The following is a 22,953-nucleotide window of genomic DNA, read 5'->3' on the forward strand; positions in this document are numbered from 1 at the left end:
CCAGAATACATTAAAGGAAGAGTATTCTTTCAAAACTCTGTTCACTAAAATGTACTTGACTGCAGCACCTATCTCAAAACTATGGATCCTTGCAGGCTTCCTGGTTTGGGAGAAACAGACCTTAAGGCCACCCTAAGGCAGAGTGCACCTCACATCTCCCTCCCCTGTAAGAGCTCTGTGGTAGTTGAGTGGTTTTGAGAGCAAAACTCCTGTAGTTCAGGCTGCTACTTTTTTTTGCCTACCTTTTTTGTCCTTTCAATTTTTTATGACCTTGCCTTGAAAGAGGCCTAATTAGAAGCTTGTACAGCCACAGCTAATTTGATGTGGTTTGTGTAAATGCAGACTGCAAAGGGAAAGCTGAGTTCCTCAGCCAGTCCCTATTGTCACAGGCAGTTGGCCAGTGAACTCCAGTTTCTAAGGTGCTGACAGAAATCTGAACCCATCCATGTGTGGTAGAGTCCTAGAAAAGAAATGATGATGTGACCAGCCCAATGCAAATGACACCATCCCAGGCTGGATGCCGAGCCTGAGCCTCATTATGACAGACTAGTGACCACATGGTCGCAGAAAATTTAAAAATGTGGCAGAAAAAGAGAAATTTGACCCATAAAATATTTTATGGCAGTCTATTTGAAAGGCTCCCAAGTGGCTACAAAGCAGGAACACAGCCTGAATTTCAAAAAATAATTATTCACCCGTTTTATCCTGAAATTTTCTTAGATCTAAATTTCCAATTCTTCGTAAGAATTTCTGTCTCAGCTCACCTCCAGACTGTCTGCTGTCTTGACTCTCTTCCTATAGAAATTGGGCAGTTTTCTCCTCGGTGCTGACTTCTGCATTCCCCTTCATTCCTCAGGTTTTTTAGTTTCCTGTTCTCACAACAGCTGGTTGCAATTTCATCATCCAAAACTTCATTTCTCTAGGCAATCAGGCAAATGAATTGTCTTCATCCATGTTTAAAACAAATTCATTCTGAATTAGTCTGTGCCCCTTCAGTGTTAATTTTCCATGACTATTATAGTCATTGAGCTTTATGGCATGAACACAAGCAAATATGAAGTTTGAGGGCTTAAATGTTTTTCAGTGAATTTCAAATTGTGAAATTCACATCTTCAGCAGTGATCTGAGTCAGGAGGAGTCTTCTTTCCAAGCCAAGTGCTAGGGTTTATATGATGTGGTGACAACTGTAGCATTGTGTCCTCGTGCCAGTTGAAGAGCTGGCCTGTAACTTGTCAAAATAAATTGCTTCAAATTATTAATATGAACAACTTATATTAAAAATTACATCAATTACTCAGCTATGGAACCAAGACTATTAAATGTAGCTAAATATCACTTCAGTGTAGCCTGAGATTGGCATAAATGAGATGTTTGCTGTTTTGTTCTGTGATAGTTGTTTGAAAATTATTTAATATTCATTACAGCAGTAAACATTTGAATGTGAGACGCACTGCAGAATTTTGTAGTTGATTTGGAGAACCTGGAAATATCATGCATCCATAAAGTTTGAGAACACTTCTGATATAGAAGTGAGATGTAACTCTGACAGACATTTCATCTGAGGAAGTCAAGATATGAATCTTAGGGAGTCAGTCAGCACCTCCAGGGGTGTCTTGGCTCCTCCTCAGAACTATTCTCCAAAGGAACTTAATTTAGGCAGACCAAATTATTCCTCAGAAAAGCCTCACTATCTGCACTCAATACAAAAGGCATAAAAGCCTATTCATCATGTATTTAAAACTCTTATAACCTTATTCTACCTGCAATCGCTTAGCTGAAGCTTATTTCACAGTTCTTAACATTCTCCCCTGAACAATTAGGGTACTGGTAAATACTGTCAATCTTTTGCTTAATCTTTGAAGCAAAATGGAAAAGGAATGTATGAATTATTACTTCAGTCTTAATGTGTATATTTTAGGAATGTGGTATTAGATGATGGAAGTATTTAATTCCTTGTCGACTTGATCTAGTTTGATTTGGTGATGAGGAAATTATCATTGTGTGGTGCTTCTATGAAGGTAAATTCAGCTCAGGATATGTGAGGAGACAGTCTAAGGATTGAAATGAAACAGTTCCAGTGAACAGATGTCTTTGTCACAGAACTTGTAGGCTTTTTAGAGAGAAGTAAAATGCTAAGAAAACATGGACTGAGTTACTTTTATAGAGATCAGTATGCCACATCCAGGCTAAAGTATGTTGGCAACCTGTCCATGGAGATTTTATTTCTATTTTCATTTGCAATACAGCCAAATAAGCACTCCGTATTTCTGTGATGTGGGGGGTGGGGGGAGTTTCTGTAGTAGAAAAGCTGGTGTTAAGTCTGACATCTTCAAAAGGAAGGCTTTCAGCATCTTTCAAGTTCCCTGTCACTGGCTATCCAGTTGCTACTTTGGACCAACATACCAGACAGGTTTCAGATGGTTTCAGTGATGCTCAGTGTTTCATTTAAATTTGTAAAAACATGTCCTATTTATCAGACCAGGAGTGCTTTGCATATGCTTTTTATAGCCAGGAGTATTTGGCTTCATGGCATCATGTGAAACAAACACCCTGGAGTCCCTGCTCCTCGTGCAATTTCAGCTCTCTTCTTATGTGCTGCTGTTGGTGCTTTAGTTCAGGCTTCCCTGATGTATCAGTTGATCCACCCTCAGGAGCTTTACATGGCAGGGAGAAGGATCCCAGCTCTTGATTACAAGAGACTGACAGATTGGTCACGAATGCTGAAGACTAGCAGGCACTTTCTACACTCAGCCTTTACAGAAAATGCTCAAAATAAAAAAGACTTGGAGTTGGGGTATGGATCAGGGGAAGGCAAGACACTGTATCTTGTCAGCTCCTTTTTTATACTATTTGCCTACAAGCAGTTTTCATCTCATTTAAATAGGAAAGAGCACTGGCAAGTGGAGGAGACCAAGCCTGCTACTGGAAGATGTGAGTGACAATGCATGGGTTTTGTGGAGCAAACATTTCATCCCAGTTCAGTTGTAGTTATCCTTTTTTTAAATAGATGCTCAGGAATGATTACAAATCATTTATGGAAGCAAGTTCCACTTTCACATTACAGACAAGGAATAAGTTTCAAATTTCAGATGTCTGTTTTCTTCCACTTGGTAATTTCTGGGCTTATTTGTGGTTAATATCTTCCTGGAAGTAAAGCCTTGGAAGGCTTTCATTGTTCCACAAATTGAGTATGATTCTTGCATAGGGTAAAGCATCACAAAACCAACTTAGAAGCAAGGAAGAGAAGAACCATCTAAAATATCCTAAGAGGGAACCATCTGAAATATCCTAAGAGGGACACTGTCTCCTATAAGTCAGCACACCGTAGGTGGAAGGAATTCTACATCTTGACTCTGGTTTTGTCATCTGTCATTTGACCAGGAGCTGAGTCACACTAATTTGAGAAACTGTCAAAAGAGAAAAAATTCATCTCCCAGTTAGACACTTAGGATTTTAATTTGACACTGAACATTTCAGTTCAACAGTTAATGGTTGAAACAGAAATGGTAAAACAATGCAGAGAAACAAATCTCAAGCTAGGTACCCTGAGCTATCTTGTTTTGAGTCATGCTGGAGGTCCTGAGTCAATACCCTGGGCTACCTCCAAACCCCTCAAAGGCTTGAATTGTCTTCAGGGCTTTTCAGACTCCACTTCCATTGTAAGACTGCTCAGTGTTTAACCATGTCTTCCTGGGCCATGACTTCCAAATGAAAATTTCTTCAGAGCTGTTCCCCTACAGATACAACAAATTTATGCTCCTTAGCCCTTTTGAGTAAATTTTCTTCCAGATCTTGGTCAGGCTATTCATATGAGGCTGAAAGATGGGAGATAGTTCTGTAACATTGAATTATGGAAAGGAAACAAAGAAAGGAACAGAACTGTTTGCCTCAAATTTTGTTGTTCTTGATTCCTAGGAGTATCAAGAACAACAAAAAATGCCTTATACTGTAGATAAGTTGAGAAAGATGGATTTGAACCATGAACTTTCCTTTAATATGCTAAACTCTGACATATTGACAGGATGTCTCCTTCACCCTCTGCAGTAGGTTAAGTGCACCTTTCATGAGGCCAAATGCCATTAGAAGTGCAAGCTGATGTTCTGCTCATGATGATAGTAAAGTCCCAGGCTTGTTGGGCCTCAGAAACACTAGAGCAGTTTCCAATACTTTTACTAAAATGACTACATATTGATATTTTTGTAGTTCCAAAATATTTTTGTCCTTAAAAAAAAAAAGAGAGAGAAATAATGAAATAACTTCAGTTTAGTTTACACCCTGATTTTAGGTAAAATCAAATTAGGAAATTGTGCATAGATCCCAAATGGCACAAAGGAATGAAAATCTGGCAACGGATTTTGATAGTGAGCACTAGATTACTACGGTGAGCACTAGATTACTTTGGATATGACTGGATAAATAAGTTAAAAATTAAATAATTCCAAAACTGAATGTAATTTCAACTGTTGAAAGATTTTAAAGTAGATAACAAGTGTCAAAATGCTGGATGTACAGTGAAATGCCTGGAAAACAAACCATGAATTACACATCAGTGATTTATATTAGTGAGTGTATTTTTGAGTAAGTTTCAAAAAAGCTTAAGGAAAATGTTTCAGGGTCTGGTTATTTTTTTTGTAAACAACTACTTCTAGAATAATTAGTAGAGATTATTGGAAAAATAATTGCATTCTTTGAAAATTAATTTCAAAAAAAGCAGTGTGTATTCAAAGAACTTCTCGAATCTATTTTAAAGACTGGGAGGTAAATTGCACCTTTAGAATATGCAAATAAGGTGTTTCATTTATAGTCATCTTGGCCCTGAAAACGGGACTGTAATATGAGCCCACTTTCTCATTTACACTATTATCCTCATGTTATGCTGATATGCTGGTATCTTTAGTGTTATCTGGTAAAATTCGTATTAAAAATTAACATCAAGTGTGTGGATGAATCAGTAATTACTTGTCTCTATCCCAAACATCCAAATGCTCAGAAGGCATAAATACAGATGTTTGCGTGATTTCTGTCAAGGTGTCCTTGAATGAGAGGATTTAAACCTCGACAGTGTTGCTTGGGCCCAAGCCAAGTCATGTGTCCTCATTGGTCTTGAGGCTTTTCCTGTGAATGCAGCTGTCACTCTCCTCTGCACAGTATCCTAATGGAATGAGACTTCTCTGTCCAGTCCCTGTCTAAGCCTGTGGATTTATGGCTGAGGCTATAGGAACCCCCAGCTATTTAGCACCCCTCACTTGAGCCTGATAGTTTTTCATTGCTCCAAGACCACCCCTGCAAAAAAAAAAAAAAAAAAAAAAATCCAAAACCTCAACCCTCTTAATTATGAGACTTATAAAATTATTAAGCAAATTACCTTGATTAAAAATATATACATATATCATACTTTGAATAAATGATGTGCAAGGGGATCATCGCTTGCTACATTTGAACCTTTCTATATGCACAGGCTTCATTGTTGTGGCAATATTGATAAAGCTACATTCTCCAGTCTTCAGCTGTATCAGTAGAAGCATATTGGTGCACATGCAGTTTCCTTCCCTTCCCTTAGGAGAACTGGCATATTAGGATTTACGGAGTTTCCTCAGAGATTTTACAATTGGACTATGGCTGTACCAAATTGCTTGCATTTTTTGCATACTCCTGATGAAAACTGCACTGATGTTTGAGTATATTTGTTAGCAGGGTCATGAAAATACAATAGTAATGGCGCAAAGTAGTTCTGCCTCTCACAGAACAAATGAAACACATTTTCCCATGGTTTTGTCTGTAGAGGGTGATCTTGTCCCTCAATTCGTTACAGCTGGACTAGTTGCTGAAGATTGGAGGCAGGCCTGATCTTGACAGGCTACACCTGTAATCAATTAGAACTAGTGCTATATAAGAGTAAGGAAAGAGGAGTGTCAGATTACTGCGAGGACCTGGAAAAGTCAGTGTGTAGAGGAGCTGCCTGTGAGGAACATTAAGAAGGTATGAAGCTCTGATAATATGAAATCCTTGTGCTATGATGATGATAGAACCTATGCTGGAACTCGAGATAGCTAAGACAATAAATGGTGACCCCAATGTGATTCGGGACTAAACTATTGTCAAAATATAATAATTGCAGCAGTTGGTGTTTGCTAAATATGAGTGTAAAAGACCTTGAAGATAAGTGCTTTTGTAAATTGGGAAAAGCTGTAGAACTGAACTAATATTTAGAAATATATATATATGTCTGTGCTGTAAAATGCCATTTTGAACATTTGTATAACTCTTAATTCTAAATGCAATATACAAATATGCAATAATACTAATTTATTTGAATATATACTTCTGGAAATGCTGCAACTCTGTGGTTAAAAGAAAAAGGGGGAATTGTAGAGGGTGATCTTGTCCCCTAATGAGTTACAGCTGGACCAGTTGCTGAAGACTGGAGGCAGCCCTGATCTTGACAGGCCACACCTGTAATCAATAAAAACTAGTGCTATATAAGAGTAAGGAAAGAGGAGTGAGGGGAGTCAGATTACTGCGAGGACCTGGAAAAGTCAGTGTGTAGAGGAGCTGCCTGTGAGGAACATCAAGAAGGTAGGAAGCTCTGATAATATGAAGTCTTTGTGCTATGATGATAGAACCTATGCAATCCAAGACAACATTTGTCTATTTAATGATATTCTATTTATCTTACACATTCAGTCCCTTTTGCTCTGTTTTCTGATGTAGCTGTTAAGATCCTGGTCATCATGTCCTGTGCTTTGTCAAGGAAAGATGTGTAATTACAGGTGGACTGGGTACAGCCAATGAGAATGTATCATGGCTGAATTCTGCCTCTTTTTCCATCAATGGTATAAGTAATTTAGGTATCTTCCTTCACCTTTGCTAGTAGTTTTTGAATTCTCTGGGTCTCTTCCCCTCTAAATTCTGGGAAGGAGAAAGACATCAGGCAGCATGATATCCTAGAAAGTCATGCCTCACTCTACATTGTGGTTCAAAAACTGCCATGAGTCCTGGCCTTAGAAGGAAACTTTAAAGATCAAATACATACACAACTTGGGATGTGTTTCCTCAAAGCAAACAGAGACCACATAAAAGCATTTGGAATGGGTGATCCTGTTCTTGCCAATATCTTTGTACCAAAATTTGGCACTCACTTGACTCCTTGGTGAGTGGATTCAATCTGCTAAATCCTCTGGGCGGAGTGGGACTGCCCATTTGGGCAGCAGTCAGCTCTTAGATTCATTCTGCTGCATCCTCTACCAGCACCCTTTCCCTCTGATTATCCTGACATGCTTCCTATGCTGTGTCCTTGTCTCCCACTGGTGTTGCTTATCAAACCTTCTGGATCTACCTTTATTCAACTAGAAGGCAGTTAAATTAACCTTTCCTCCCAGAGCAGCTCCACTGGCAGTTTTGTGGACAAAAACAAAAGGTCTGTTTCTTCTTGAGTCACTTTTGTTACTGTGGGAGGCTTCTCTGCTTCCTGTGCTGTCACCCAGCACTTGGGAGGAATTTCTAATCTTACCTTTTAGAGTATCTTCACCAGCAAAGATGTAAATCTGTAATTCTTTGCTGCAACTATTAGTGTGTATTTTCATGCTGTTAAGCCAATTTCTATTTTAGTTGATCATATAGAAGACTCTTAAAGTGCAGGATCCTACTATCAGTTTTCTTTTGCCATGGGATATTAATTACTGACTGCCCTCTGACATTTCACAGGACCGGTCCGTTGGAGCATTTGGCCATCATAAAATACTTCCAATTTTTGGTTTTTAATAGCAGACCTTTTTGTTCATAGCTGAAACTAGATTTACTGCTAAGTTAAGCAGTTCCTTGAACTTCAGAAAAAAGAGTTGGTTTTGACATTTGACAGTTAAACTCAAATTTTACTGCACTTGATAGTTCTTTGGCAACTTGTTCCTTTCTGCACGTGTCATGGTACTTCACTAAATTCAGTATCAGCCTTCTCAATCTGTAGTTAAGGAAACTAAGACACAGACATACAGTTACTTATTTCTTAGCTCTGATTAGAACTTGGATTTTCTGACTGCTTTGTTTCTTCTTTGAATAACTTCCCTTAACTTAGCATCTGAATTTTATTGTTTTGTCTTTTTTTTAACTAGCCTATGCTTATTCTACACCCACAACAGCGCATGCCAATGCTCCTCAGAATTTATGGTGTTGATTAAGGTTGCACAAAATATCTTAAAGCAAAAATGTGCATGCATTTACAGGAGAGAGGCTTGTTAAAGATAACTGGGAATAACGAACACCTCAAAGTTAGGGTGGTGAATACTGTTAATGTGTTTCACAGGCACAAGCTTAACAAGCTCAACTCAGTGGTTCTAGGAAACCTCTGTTTCTTTTAATGTAACACAGTTTTAAAATTATTCTTGGAAGAAGAAGGGGCCAGGAGCAGAGGAGTCGCTACTTTAAAGAAAAGAATAAGGCTTCTACAGGCACTGCATGCCTTTGAAAGATGGCACATAATACAGCAGGTGAAACTTTGGAGGGAAACAATGAGGATGAAGCAGTTCTTGCTCTGTATCAGTCTGAAGTGGAGATAGGACCTGATTTCAGCTGCATGATGTTCCCCAGGGAGCCATGGTGGCTGGAAATGATTTGAAGAGCTGTTCCTTCAGAAGGCAATCTGCACTGTGATGGCACAGGGGAGCTGAAAAGGAGTGGGAGGAAGGGAAGAAAACAGGCCTGCACCCAATTTGCTTAAGCAGATGGGGAGACAGCAGCTGCTCCTCCCTGTGTTGCTCAGCAAGGATCTTATTGGTGAAGCAGGAAGGGTTTAATTGCTCCTCCTGGCATGGGGAGGCCTTCAGTGTGTCTTTGGTGTAGAGGATAGGAGGGGACTATGATTCTGCTCTGGAGATGATGAAGCTCTTGGTTCATCATTCCTGGGTCTCCTAACCCAGCAGCTAAGGAAAGCAGAGCAATAACCAGGTTTTGGCTCTGGAGTGCTTCCTTCAGGTCTCTCCCTCATAGCACAAAGAAGAAAGAGAGCCCATGAGAAGAAAAAGGATTTACTACAAACTTTGGAGAACTTTGGACTTTGGACTGAGGTAAGTTCAGGTGGAAGCTTTCAGAGGAAAGGGAAAGTGATTAAGAATAGAGAGGAAGAACTAAAGGTCAGAGTATTTATGAGATGTCTGTACTGTGAAGGAGAAGGATACATTGGAAAGCAGAAGAAATGGGTGGGAAATAAGTATTGAGGGCAGAGGATGATAAAAGTTTGAGGAACCTGTTGCTTGTTGAAGAGGTAGTCTGAATAGAAAGTGATCAGATCCTTACAGGAGCAAATAGCAGGACATGTTTGGGGAAGGAGCCTGTCCTTGGGAATGATAAACATGACTTACTTTGCTGTAGTGATGTGCAAGAAGCAACAAGAGGGGCTCTGAAATAGATGTGAATTTAGAAACTGAAGGAGAAGGACATAATTGCAGGGGATTTGACAAAAAGATATTGTAAAGATAGGTATTTTGAGAATTGTGAAATAGTAATTTTCAAGGAAAAAACCCCAGAAGCTGAATGTTTATAGGAGGAAATGATTATGCTCATGTGTGATTCAGCCTTCAACTGAAAGCCAGACTCATCTGTCTTCAGAAAACTGCCTAATTTTTTGATATTTGGGTAATTAGTAATTTTACTTTCTAACATGTGGAGGTTTAGTTTGGGGTCTTTTTTTGTTTGGGCATTTTTGATTTGGTTCTATTCATTTTTTTTGTTTTGTTTGTTTGTTCATTTAACTTTCTAACATGAGGAGGTTTGGGGTCTTCTTTTGTTTGTTTGGGAATTTTTGATTTGGTTTTATTTTTTTTGTTTGTTTGTTCATTGAGTTTTTTTACAAAGCATAAGACGTCTTTGAAAATAAGGGAGGATCTTCGTGAGAAGAAATGTTACCTTGGCTGAATCTCTCTGCAGTATCTCAGGTGTAAGTCTCTTCACAGAAATTTTGCTGACTTCTCCTAGCATCCATGAAACAGGGGAGTAAAACAGAAGATCTAAAGGAAAATGAAGAGTAGAGGTAGGGATTTGATTAAGACTCTGGAGAAGGTGTTGATGATGAAAACAGAGAACTGATTAATTAGGTACAGATAATGTATCTAAAAAGTTGCAGAGAATAGATTGAAGAATGAGGGGGGTTTTTTTGTTTGTTGTGTTTTTTTTTTTTTTTAAGAATGGGCTAATCAAAAAGAAATTGCTTCTTAGGCATGTCCTGTGCTTGTAGCTGCCAGGAGAGCATATGATGGCTTGGGATGTGAGAAGGTGTGGAGGAAATAAAAGATGCTGTGAGGAGCGAAAATGTCAATGATGAGAACCCAAGTGCTCCAGCTGTATGGGATGGCTGCTTGGACAGGTCATTATTACAGCCTATGATGGTGATTGAAAAGAAACTCTGTGTAAAGAAGTCCTTGAAGAGGTTTCCTTTCTCTGGATTTACCACAGGGAGATGTGCACTGTGGTGCTGTATTTTCATGTGAAGGAAGCCTGTAAAGCTTGTTGCCTAAAAGAGTCTTTTGTTTCTGCCTTTCTAGAAACAAAGAAAGTTTTTGGTGCTAAAATAAGTGGTGTGATGTACTGTACTTCTAAAGCTGTTAAAAGGCTCTTAACAGCTCTATAAAATACTTGCCGCCTCCTCCTGTGCCTTCAGAAAATTTTACTCCAATATTTATTTCGCTGCCTTATACAGAATTTCCTCCCCTTTAAAATGTAAGTTGTTAATTATTTCTGGGTTGTCATGATCAACTCCCCTCCAGCTATTAAAATATACTTTCATTGTAGTTTTATTATTGCTTGCAAAATATTGGAAAAAATAGTTATGCTAGACAGTTGAATTTGAAATATACATATTGACTCAGCAATGCAAATGGATCTTTTATGCTAATTTCCTGCAAATATTCAAATGGTGAAGTTTTACGGGAAAAAGCACTCATAAAAGCAAGTCGTTATGAATATTCACTGAAAGTGAATCACTTGAGCCTAATCTTTGAAAGTCATGCTGTGTGGGCTAGTTTACATAGGTCACTTCAGACTATAGCAAAAATTGCAGCATTCACCTAGTCAGGACTGCACAAATTGGAGCTAATATTGGTTTTAAGGGGTCTGCAGAACATGATACAAAAGCAAGCTTACAATACACTGCAAAATTCTGCATATTTTCAGAACTCTTTATGAACAGAATACAAGGCAAAATTGATGAACAAACTGAGTGTCAAGACTTTTCCATGACTAATGAAAATATTTAAAAGCAATTGTGAAGGTGAAGAACACCTTTGGGTGTTTTAGGACAGAAATAGACTACCTGAAATTCTACCTCAGTCATTCCAGGAATTATGATTCTAGGAAATTATTTTAAACTGTAAATTGTTATTGCATTGTGTAGGTATAAAACACACACATGCAATTTTGCATTGTTTGTGCACACTAGCTTTGTACAATTGTAGTTTTGAGTAAGTGTATTGTTGTATTCCCTTCATTCTCCTACTTTTTCATCCTACTAGAGGATCATTGTTACAAAGTTAAACACATTGAACTTTGGCAATGGTCATGTTAGGCTTGCCTTTTATGCAAGTTTTGCCATCTTCAATAAGATGTTCCACTGAGCATGTGCAAATAGGTAAGTTTGAGGGCTTATATTAGATTTTAGGAAGATGATTTCTCATATAGTTTGCTTCAGAGAATTCAGAATTTAGACACATGGTCTTCAAATTTTCTAGTCAAGGCACAGGCTGCCATGTAACAAACCAGGCTGTATGGTTTCTTTTCCTCAGCATGCCCTGACCTCATAGAGCCTGTGTGTCCTGGGACTCTCTGCTCTCAGTGGGTTAAGAAAACAACTACTATGGAAAGGGTTTTTTGGATAATGCTATCTGCCATGGACAGGGTGTTGAATCATTAGGATCAGGAGGCCAGTTATGTCACACTTCTCTGGTGCAGGTCAGTTTCTCCAATGACATTGAGGTTGCTTAAGGCACCCCAGGGGCTAATGAAAGCTTTCCTTCCTGATGAAATGAACAATTGTAACTAAAAGCTTGAAGCACTCAAATTATGTCACTTTCCTTGTTCCAAAATTCTAATTCTGTTAAATGGGCATAATGTATCTTTCATGAGAATTTGTTGCATCATTAATAACAGCATACTTTTTTTTTTTGCCTGGTAGGATTCCCTGTTTTCATAAATGTATGTTAAACAGCCTTCAAAACACTCCTGTGAATAGGGTCTGTATTTCCTGCAAAATCACTCTCAGGTTTTTTTTTTTTGTTTGTGGTACATTGCATGTCTGGTTTTGGTTGCAAAGGTCTTTTTCATAGTTTAGCCTCTTGCAGGTAGTTTATTGATTGTACTCCTGATGAACAGCAATGTAGTGATCCTTGACCTGGGAAATTGTTGGCCTGCAATGTGGTTTTGCAAGGTTTGTACTGCTGTCTTGTGTATTTGGATGAAATATACAAAGGGAAAAATTGTCATTTCTGCTTGTTATTTTGTGGAATAGAGGGTGTAATATCAGTCAGCACCACTTCCCTGAAACTGAGCACTATTGAAAGATGCCGTAGTCTGTCTAGGAGGTGGTGAGGCTGTGAAGTACTGGCAGAACATAACAAAGTGCATTTTATGGTGAATATATCCTGCCTTTACTTTTGGACATCTGTTAGACCTGCCAGGATCCTTGGAGCAAGCCTGCTGGCTGCTAGAAAGGGATGGGAGCAAGCAAAACTTGATTTTACTTATTTATTGGTTAATATTTCACAGATGCCAAGAAATACACACAAGCCAGTCTGGTGTCCTTGACCACTTGGTAAGCTCCTTCCTTTGTCGGGTGCATGTTCCATGGTCATAGCCGTTCCCATTCTTTGATGTGCTGAGATGGTAGCTAATATCTAGGATTTTATTACCATATTTTCTGTCCTCTCTCCCGTGTGTTCTCTAAGACCTGGTTTGCTCTTGATGTGTAAAAACTCTGGCTGTCGCACTGTCGATGGCACTGTGGTAGCACGTGGCCTGACTGAATTTATCTTGAAATGCTTTATGGGCTGAGCTCTTGCACTGTGCCTCAGACAAGTGTTTTCCCCCCAGCCCTTCTGTGGTAAACAAAGTTCTTTACATTTGAATACTTTAGGGCATGTAATTCTGACAACAGAGCTACTATGCTGAATGACTACCAGAACATGAAAACACTGCAAAATGAATGATAACACTTCAGCAGGAATTATTATTTATCTTCTATGACCTTAGGAAAAAGATCTGTATTAAAGCAGAGATGTTCCAGGAATGGTCAAGGATCTTGTCTGATATGGGATGAAGGGCTTGTTAAAATGCATTAAGAGTTATGACAGAAGATGATTTCTTAGCAGTTGTATATGCTGCCAAAGAATTTTGTCGCTATGTAGCCAGTAAAAGTCCAAATATGCTAAGGTGACAAGCTACTGGAGGCAATAGCAACAAAACTGTAGGGAAATATACCAGCCAGGCTGCAGCTCCTGAAACTTCCATAGTACAGATAAAATTTATAGATGATTCCTATATCCTCAGGGACGTATTAATTAGTGCTTCTCTGTCCAGAGAAACGCGTGAACAGCCCTCTGCAGCTCCTGCCCAGCTCACCGACACCTTTGCAGTTTGTTTGTGCCCGCTACGCAGAGCGCTACCAAAGGGAGGAACGGGACGCGGGAAAAACGCGCCTGAGGATGTTCCTCCGCTGCACAGGGTGCCTGTGGAAAGCGAGCCCAGCGCGGCGGTCCGGTGCTGTGGAGCGGCGCTGTCCCGGCGTGTCCCGGCGCTCCGCTCCCTCCGGCCCGGGCGCGGCGCTGCCGCTTTAACGCGCGGCGGGGCCCGGGGCGGGGAAGGCCGCGGCGTTGCCGGGCGACGGCGGCGTCGCCGCGGGGAGCGCCGGGCTCCGCTGGCCCCGCTGGATGCGCGCCGCTCCCGGCCGGGCGATAGCGCTAAATCAGCCCTGCCACCGCTGCCCCGGCCCGGTGCGCCCCGGCGCTGGCGCTCGCTGTTAGAAAAAGCTCCACACGGGACAGATGGGGAACGTGGTTTTAATCAGCTTTGCCGAGCGCTGAGAGGAGCAGCCGGCGTGAGGTGGGCGGCGGGGTAAGGCACGAGGGGACGGTAGGAACAGCGCTCCTGGTTCCCGGGGAGCGCCGGTGTCCCTCGGGAATAGCGCGGGGGGGATGGCAGCTGCCAGGGAGCGGCGCGAGGCTGAGGTAAGCGCCGGGGGGCTGTAGGCGTGAGGTCCGGCCAACTCGCCCGAAGCCCTCAGCGGAGACTTTCAGAGGCCCAAGTTGCGTGTCCCGGTTTGCTGCCGTGTCCCGTATTCCTTACTGTGACACCCAAAGCCAGGTGACGCGACAGATCCGGGATAAACTCCGCTCGGCCATGAGCCTGCGCGCCCTCGAGCCGGCCTAATCCCATGGCCTTGGCTCGGAGAAGTGTCTCGGCCCTAGCCAGCGAGGGTGTGCAGGTGGGCCTGCTGGCTGGAATCTGGACGAAGCATTCAAACCCTTGAAATCCCTAGCCGAGCATAACCTCCGTTGGTGCAAAAGAGCAGGTTTCTCCTACGGACTGTGTCTGTTTTCTGTGGTTTGCAGATCCCGGCTGTCACCCACGTGTGGTTTGCTGGCCAGAAGACGTAGATGTCCCTTGTGACTGAGTCCTTGCATGGGCGTTTTGGGGATGAAACGCTACATAAACTCTTAAAGCACAGCACCTGAGGACATTGCTACCGACATGGACATCATTATTTATTTACGTTTGCTTTAATCAGGAGGAGCTTTTTTGTAAACATGAATTGCCGGGCTCTTTCCTTGAGATGTCGTTTCTTGTTTCATGCTATTGAAACATTAATCTTAACTTATTATGACTCCTTTGTGTTGGTCAGCTCTCAGGGACATTTCCCTAGGCTTGAAAATGTGGGAGCTTTCAAGAATGTGTCAATCGTGCCAACTCAAGCCACTTGTGGGCTGCCGGACCGAAGTACTTTTTGTCACAGCTCAGTAGCTGTTCAAAGTATTATATCCTGCACTCAGAAGTTTTGTGTTCAGGAATGTCCATATAGGTCATCACCTTCGTCCTACAAACCACTTCTTTCAGAAGGTCTTGGTACCTGTATTACAGAGGACAAGAGGGACTTGCATCCAGGGTCTTCCAGCAATGCTTCCAGTTTTATTTTTCATAATCACAAGGATTGCTTCTCTACTCCCCGTCTTCCAAGGCTTGGAGCTTCATTTACGTTAACTGTATGGTTGAAACCTGAGCAAGAAGGTGTAATGTAAGTAGTATTGAAGGTGTTTACTTTCCTGGTGCTCTTAAAAAAATTGATCATTGTAGTCACAGTCATTATTAGCAAGCTCTTTAAACTTTTAAAAGGTGTGGTGGGAAACTGTGACGTTTATAGAGCTGTATTTAGGTTGGGGTCTTCCCAGATGTCAAGAATGTCAAGACAATTGGCTTCAGTTTCATGGCATTGACTCAGATGATAGTCCAGTGGCTTTCAGTGTTTGGAACTATTCATACCTAATATGCATGTCTTTTCTCAGGAAGAAAAATTTGTTTCCAATTTGCATTCCTTCTAAAAGCTGCTAGAAAATTACGTTGTCACAGGATTGTGCTGTTGCTGCTTTCATGACGGAAAAAGAATTATCTAAGATGTTAAGACTTCTCCAACACAAGTTTGTCCTAAAAGCAAACACGGAAAGCCACCAAAATCTATGTCCAAATCTAGGTTTTGGACATATAGAAAAGAGGTCATTGTGTTCCTGAAGGATCTGGGGAATGTTGCCTGACTGGCAGACTGTGTTGCTGCTTTAACAAGTGATTCCGCTATTTAAACTGCTAGTGAAATTTCACTAGGTGCTCACAAAACAGAGGTGGTTAAACATGTTCCCTCTCCTATTTGCCTACATGTTGTATTTTCAGGAAATACTGCTGTTTGGAGTGACCATTCAGCTTGACTGGGCCTTACTATAATGAAAAACCTGCTTTTTGAAAAATGCATCCCAGATCCTGCAAAAAAAGTTCAGTCATCTCTCACAAAATGCAGAGCCTCCTACTCTTACCTTCATTGTATAGATCTCTTTAACATAAAGCACAAAGAGTATAGGTTGTTCCTTTGGACGACATGCCACAAATTATTTTAGAATGTATTCTTAGAATGTAGGTAATCATCTGCTTTGTTGAGGCATTCTTGATACTTATTTTGCATGCTGATATGATATAGTCACTTGTCTAAAGGTAGCAAAGTCATCAGAAAAAATAGAAATATCTAAAATAATATAAAATTATAGTATGTTTTATGCAGTGATAATTACCTTAAACTTGACCTAACTGTAGAATTTGTGGTTATGAAGTGGAAATAAATTATATCTGCAGAGCAAAAGGGACTTCTGAGCTGAAGTTAAATAACTTCAGCTAGTGGTATGTGTAAAGGCATCCCTGGAGTTTGGCCTGTAGTTTTCTATATAATGGTTGAATCTTGGATGTCAGAGTCCATTTCTGGTGTGTTCCCATGCCATGAATTCCTGTCCACACACATGTGAGCTGATCAGAGTCTCCTTCATCAAAGCACGTGCCTAACTTGAAGCAGAAGCATCCTGCTAATTTCCAAGCAGGCTGTTGCAGCAACATGTTGAGTGAGATCTGTGAAAGTCTTTTGTCAGTGGGATAGGCTTTGATGCATGGAGCCTAAAACAATGTAATGTTATGTCCTTAGTTTCAAATGATTAAGTGCTGTGAAGAAACCAGACTCTACTGATGACTGATAAGCCATGGACTACTGCAAAAGATTAGCTTCCAATTGCTGCTGTGTTAATAACTACACAGTGTACATATTCCTGTCCAGTGGGTTTTATAGATTGCTTTAAAATTTAAATGTTTTTATTTAATTTTTTAATAGATCACTTCATTCTTATGCCTTGTGAGATTTGCTGCTATTCAGTGTGTAGGAAAGACAATGCTAAAGCCCAGTCCTGAATACTGAAGATGGACAGCAGTTATTCCAATGGTCAGGATGATGTGCCACTGTCCAGGTGCTTTTGTTTCACTGACACAGAAAGAATTGTGTTAATTTCTCTTTTTTCATAAAAGGAACACTGAACTCCAGTTCTGGTGGAACAGTTGCTGCACATGAATAGCCATTGAAACTTAACTCAGAAGGCAGCCTAGAAAAGAGAATAATTTACCAGCAGACTAAGATGCTTTCCCTTTTCTTATATTGCTAAGTGAGTCCTTCAGGTTGGCAGATGAAGTTTGACTTACTGGGTGTCCTACATTTTGAAGTCCCTGGTGGGGAATTGTCCCTGTTACATGTCATTAGTGAGACCTTTTAAACCCCATTATCACAGCAGAGGAGCATCACAGAAGTGGGATGCATTCTAACCAAATCTTTGTTTTCCCACAAAGCATTAGGAAGACCAGCCAGGATGAGCTGCTCATTTTGCCAGTAGAATGATTGAAAGTTTAACAAGGTGGCTTTTTTTACTGGCAAAGTGCTCTTACATCAGGTACAGCAGACCCCTGTGTTTTGGACATGCCATACTAATGTGTTTTTGTGCTGAATTTTATATGGTCTGTCTGTCTGTATGCTTAGGAAAGAAGCTAGGAGTGTTGCTGTACAGTATCCCATTTCATCCTGTGACATTCTGTTAGGCATGTACCCATGCAAGAGAATAGCAGGATTTTTGTTAGTAGTTACTGTGCTGGCTGAAATGAGAGAGTGATGGGAGCATCCAAGTCTGAAGGCCCTTTAAAGATTGTACATAAGCAGAGACACCAAGAATTTTCTTCATCAGTTTCATATACCAAATTTTCTTATGTGAATCTAGGAGACAATACACTTTGACACAGAGAGAAGAATCAGGTCATGTTACAGATTTATTTGAAGCCCTTATGTTCTTTTAAGATGTTTAGTAGAGACATTTGTAGGCATGCTTTTAAGTCACTGCATACTGGAAATATTGAAGAAAAGCAAGAGTGAGAAAACATTGACATTTGTACTTCAGTCTTTAAATTTTCTTTTCTTGCCCCTGAGTTTCGTTCTAGCCTCATGCTTCCTCTTGCTGTGTGTACTCATCAGTTAATATAATTGCCTTCAGTAAGCATGTGTGTAGCCTGTATGTAAGCATTAGCACAATGTAGGAAACTGTGTATAATGATGGCCCTTCACAATGGAATAGGATAAGAATATGGGTACAAGCTCTGTGAGAGACCATTACAGGCAGCTTATATCAATGTAGTGTGAACTGGAGCAAGTTCAGATGCCCACAAGATATTGGTGGTGTCAAGAAGCGAGCTGAGATCTTTTACAAAGGATCAGCAGGAATGGCCTGACTGTGAAGTGGGTAGCACGTAGATTTTTTTTTTTAAATTTATCTAAGGGACTAAAATTATATGGTAGTTCTTATTATCCATTCAGATGTTTTACATTAGAAATTAGACTTAAAAGGCTATCTGATTTTGAACCAGTGCAGGTGTTCCCATTTGCTGCAGTTGATGTCTGGGCAGCCCCAGTGCAGATGGTGATCTCACCATGTTAGATTCTCTAGAATAGTTTTCTCTTTGAAAGGTGTCTGAGTGGATTTGTGTTATAGGCTTTTTTCCCTCCAACCCCACCACTGAGTTATATGTAGTCAGGTATTGGCTCTGTGGGACTGCAGGTTACCAGAAGTTGGAGACTTCACATAGAATAGTGGCTTCTCTCTGTAGTCATGGCTGGAATGGAAAATCAAGCTCAGAGTCAGAAGTAATGCCTCTTTCACCTATGATAGAGCTAGTTTGGATTTTTTCTTTTTCCTTCCCTCTCTTCTCTTTTCCCTCTTGATTTTCCTCTTTTACTAGTAAGTCACAATTCACATTTGTTCTTTTCAGTTTTCAAAGTGATGTACATCAAGGTCGCTTCCCTTCTTAAAGTCATGACACCTTTGGGGATAAAAACAATGTGGGGTTGTTTGTTTTAGATAAGTAAAATAAACAAAATCTTGGATTATCCAATTATTGTTTATTCAGGAACTGGGTAAATCCAGTTCCTAAATATTTTGCTACTTAGCTTGAGCCTTCCTTCACATTTATTATCTAACAAAACTAGCATGTTTGCAAGCAAACAAAAAATTGTAAAGACCAGTGGACAATTTATTAAGAAAGGTGGTTTTAGTAAGGTTGGGAAAACAGAAGTCTTCGTTTTGCAAGGTGTTTCATTGACAATATTCCAGCAGGCTAGAATAGTAACAGGAGGAATTAATTTTTCCTTGGATTTAAAGGTGAATTAGTGACTAATGGCAGTATCAAAGAACAGCCTTTTTGATAGTTTTCTTTCATAAATGCAGAATAGATGAAGACATCAGTAGGTAAGGGTTTTCTGTTTTCATTTTCTCTGAAATATGGGTAAGTAAATACTAATCTCATACAAATTTTATATGCTTCCCTCTTGTGACTTATTGCACTAATTTAGTCTGATGTAACTGTTAAAATATTTGACTTTTCATGGTCAGTATATTGAACTGTATTTTTCAAGAAGCTCAAATGGGAAGCATAGAACTTTATAATTTTTTCATGTATTTATGTTTTAATAAAATATAAAGTTTTTCCACAAGCATATGGAGGCTGTGCTTTCTCGGGACTCTTGGCATCATGGTTATTAGATTGACAAAAACATTTCAGCAGCTTGAAATGCAAAATAATTTGCTATGGATGGTTTTCTCTGTACCTTATATGACATTATTGTATTTGCTATTGATGTGAATTCTTTGTGCGGAAAAAAATCCTAATAAGTGTCTTAAGTGTCTGGATATCCTCATTGCCTTGCTCTAGTTTCTTAGGTTAAACAAAGGCACTGCAAAGGGAAGAGTGTAGGGTCAGCTGGTGTTAGGGCTGCCTTACCTGCGCAGATTGGGTGGAAAGATAGAAGACTTATTAACAAAGCATGCCATTTGTACTGCTTTTTGTGGTTATATTGCATTTGCCTTGTTAGACTAAGGAAAATTAAAGTGCCTTCACGGGATGTACTAAGTTGCACAGCTTTGTATGAAAAGTGTGGCAGAGACTTGTACAGTCACTGTGGTTTCTGTCATGGAACCTTTAAGAGAGGAGGCAAACTGGACCTCTCTTTCACCCCCAAATGAGCTGAGGTTGCCAGCACTCGATAAACACAGCAAAACGCCAAAAAAAACCCACAAAAACAACCAAAACTCCAACATAACCCAAACCCCTCACAGATCAAGACAGAAAATATCTTTGCTAAAGTTCTTTTACACTTAGTACATCTTGTGACTTTTGCTGTCACTGAGCATCTTCTCAAGAGCTGTATTTTTAATGTTTATTTTAATACATTCTGGTTAGCATCACTTTACAGGATAGCACCTTGGCAAGAATGTGTATATGTGTGTGCCTCTGACCTTATGTTGTTTTTCTTGGTTATTTCCAAAGGTGTGTAATAGAAAAGGCTGTTGATGGGCAGACTGTGTTCAAACTCACAATCTCTGAGAAAGAGACCATGTTTTATTATCGCACAGTAAATGGTTTGCAGCCACCAATAAAAGTAATGACACTGGGGAGAATTCTTGTGAAGAAATGGATTCATCTTAGTGTACAGGTAAGTAAAATAAAAACGATTTAATATTTGTTGAAATACAACGTTTGTGTGAGAGTAGTAGAACTGTATAAATATAAAAGAATAAATTGGGGGATGTAAATGATAACTCTTGAATCTTGTAGGTAAGGATCTTAATTTGGAAGCTCATTTTGAAGCAATTGCTAATTTAGGACTGGAAAGAAATGCTGTGCCCATTCTTCTGGACAAGCAGACTGTACAAAACTGAAAAATCTCACCTTAAACATGAATATGTCAGGTGAAGAAAACCTTGTATTAATATTTTAGATACTTATATCTAACATTACTGATTAGGCTTGGGTCTCAGATTATTTCCTATAGAAGGGAATGTCATTCTCATCTATACATGCTAATGTACTTACCTTATGGAGTTCTGTTCCATTTAATTTTAAAAACTTTTTACATAAGTAAATGTGCACGTAAGTAAATGTGTGAGTTTGTGCAGGATCAGTCAAGGTAGTAAGTTACAGAGCTATTACCTCTTATTTTAGGAATATGATTCAGAATTTTTAGAGCACAATCCCTGTGTTCTAATAGTCTTCTGTTGACATAACTTTTTAATAAGTGTACAAATATCCACAGAGGATAAAGCAAAATTGAGTTTGCTAAAATTTAAACTGTATGTACAAAAATCAGTAAACAAACACAGAAGAAATTAAAATTCAGTTATTTGCATGTCTTGTAATTCCCAACAGACACCCTAGTAAATTCTATTTGTGAGCCAAGTTCAACTAATAATTATAAAACACAATTATTAGGTATTGAAATGTTTATCTTTTCCTTCCTTCATTTTCTTTATCCGTTCTATTAAATTTCATTTGGTCTACAGCACAATCAAGAATGGTTTTCCTGCTTTCTTGAAACTTGCTAAAAGGTATTGACTGTGATTTGGATTTTTAGTGCTGATCTTGCCACTTGTAAGAAGTATCTAAGCCGACGTCTTGATTTTTTTGCAGTTTTCTTTTTTCCAGGATAACAGCATGGTAGTGTGAATAAGATTTTGGCTGTTGGATTAAAAGAGTGACCTTAAGGTAGAACTAATGAACTTTACACTTCAAGCACTCCAAGGGTGCTATATTACTGCTGTTGCTGTCAGCTGCATTTTGTACCTCAGAAACTGCTAAAGCCTCGCACAGCCAAGTGAAAGTGAAAGGGCTGGTTAAATACACACACAGATCTTGAACTGCATTTCAAAGGAGCGTGAAGCACCCTGTGGAATTTGGTCCTTTCTTTCTCTGTAGAAAGTTGTTCAATTCATGGCAGGAGAAAAGAAATACGGCTTCTAGACCCTTGAAGAAGCTGCAGGCTTAATGCCTTTTCAAAGTTTCTGAGCTTGGGTAGAATCTTCCTGTGCTTGGTGCTATTGTAGGATGCAACTTGCCATTAAAGATGCTAGTGGCTGCAGCCTGATCCATTTAGCCCTTGGCCTGGCTATCAAACTTTAGGCGAAGGTTGGTTCGTTTGTTTTTTAGCAGGGGGACAAAAGGTTTTTTTTATCCATAATGGACAATGACAACATAAGCAAGACCATACAAAAATATGCAAAATAACTTCCAGCTGGAAGTGTCTGTGTCTCATACACCCAGATGCTAGGCAACAGACACCATGACAAAGGAGTGTGAAGTATTGGTTACAGATGTGAAACTAAATTTAGAGAGAGAAAAAACATGGTGGGATGGCAGATATGTTTGGAATTCAGGTGTAAGAGCATATGCCTATTCAGGAATGATAAAAATGAAAGCTAAATGGTGGAATAGCACCAAATAGTAATTAAATGATAAGAGGAAAGGAAAGAAGAAAGGATAGCACAGACTGAAAATAATTTCTTTGGAATAAAATAATTCTAGGGGAAGAGAAGGCTAGTAAATTAATTCTACTGAGGTAATCTAGGAATTTAAATCCTTGGGTTTGTATTTAGATATGTAATTTGTTAGAGGGAACTACTGCTAAAAACTGTGTCATTGCAGAAACTTATTTTCCAGTTTATGGCTGGAAAATTTAAGTTCTGCTAACAGGAGCAGGGCCCAGACATTCCTGTGTGTTATGCATGAAGGGTTTCTTCATTGAGTAGTTGCTGAAGCAGAAAGTCTGGGTATACCAGCTTTGTTAAGTAATGAGGGCGTTATCAGAGGTGTAGCTCTCAAGAATAATGTTGAGCATTTATAACTAGAGTCAGATGAAATAGAGTAAACAGTTTTTTGTTTCTCTAGGAACACTTTTGGGTTTCAAAGAGAACAAACACATGCAACTGTTTTTATGAAACAAGGTAAACTTTGGAGTCTGGAGATTGAATGGAAAAAAAGCCTGGAGGTTTTTTAAAATTGATAAAATAGAATTAAGAGAAATTTTTGCCC

General features: G+C 39.6%; 1 protein-coding gene across 1 annotated transcript in view; it reads left to right on the plus strand.

Moving 5' to 3' along the window:
- The first annotated feature begins 14,783 nt into the window (after positions 1–14,783).
- USH2A (usherin) overlaps positions 14,784–22,953 on the plus strand; it is a 371,525-nt gene continuing 363,355 nt past the window's right edge. The window contains exons 1-2 of the mRNA XM_050972284.1: positions 14,784–15,268; positions 20,416–20,581. Of these exons, the coding sequence (XP_050828241.1) occupies positions 14,784–15,268; positions 20,416–20,581 (651 nt within the window). The remainder of the gene's footprint in view (positions 15,269–20,415; positions 20,582–22,953) is intronic.

The sequence above is a fragment of the Serinus canaria genome, chromosome 3 (genome assembly GCF_022539315.1).
Source record: "Serinus canaria isolate serCan28SL12 chromosome 3, serCan2020, whole genome shotgun sequence".
NCBI classification, from domain to species: domain Eukaryota; kingdom Metazoa; phylum Chordata; class Aves; order Passeriformes; family Fringillidae; genus Serinus; species Serinus canaria.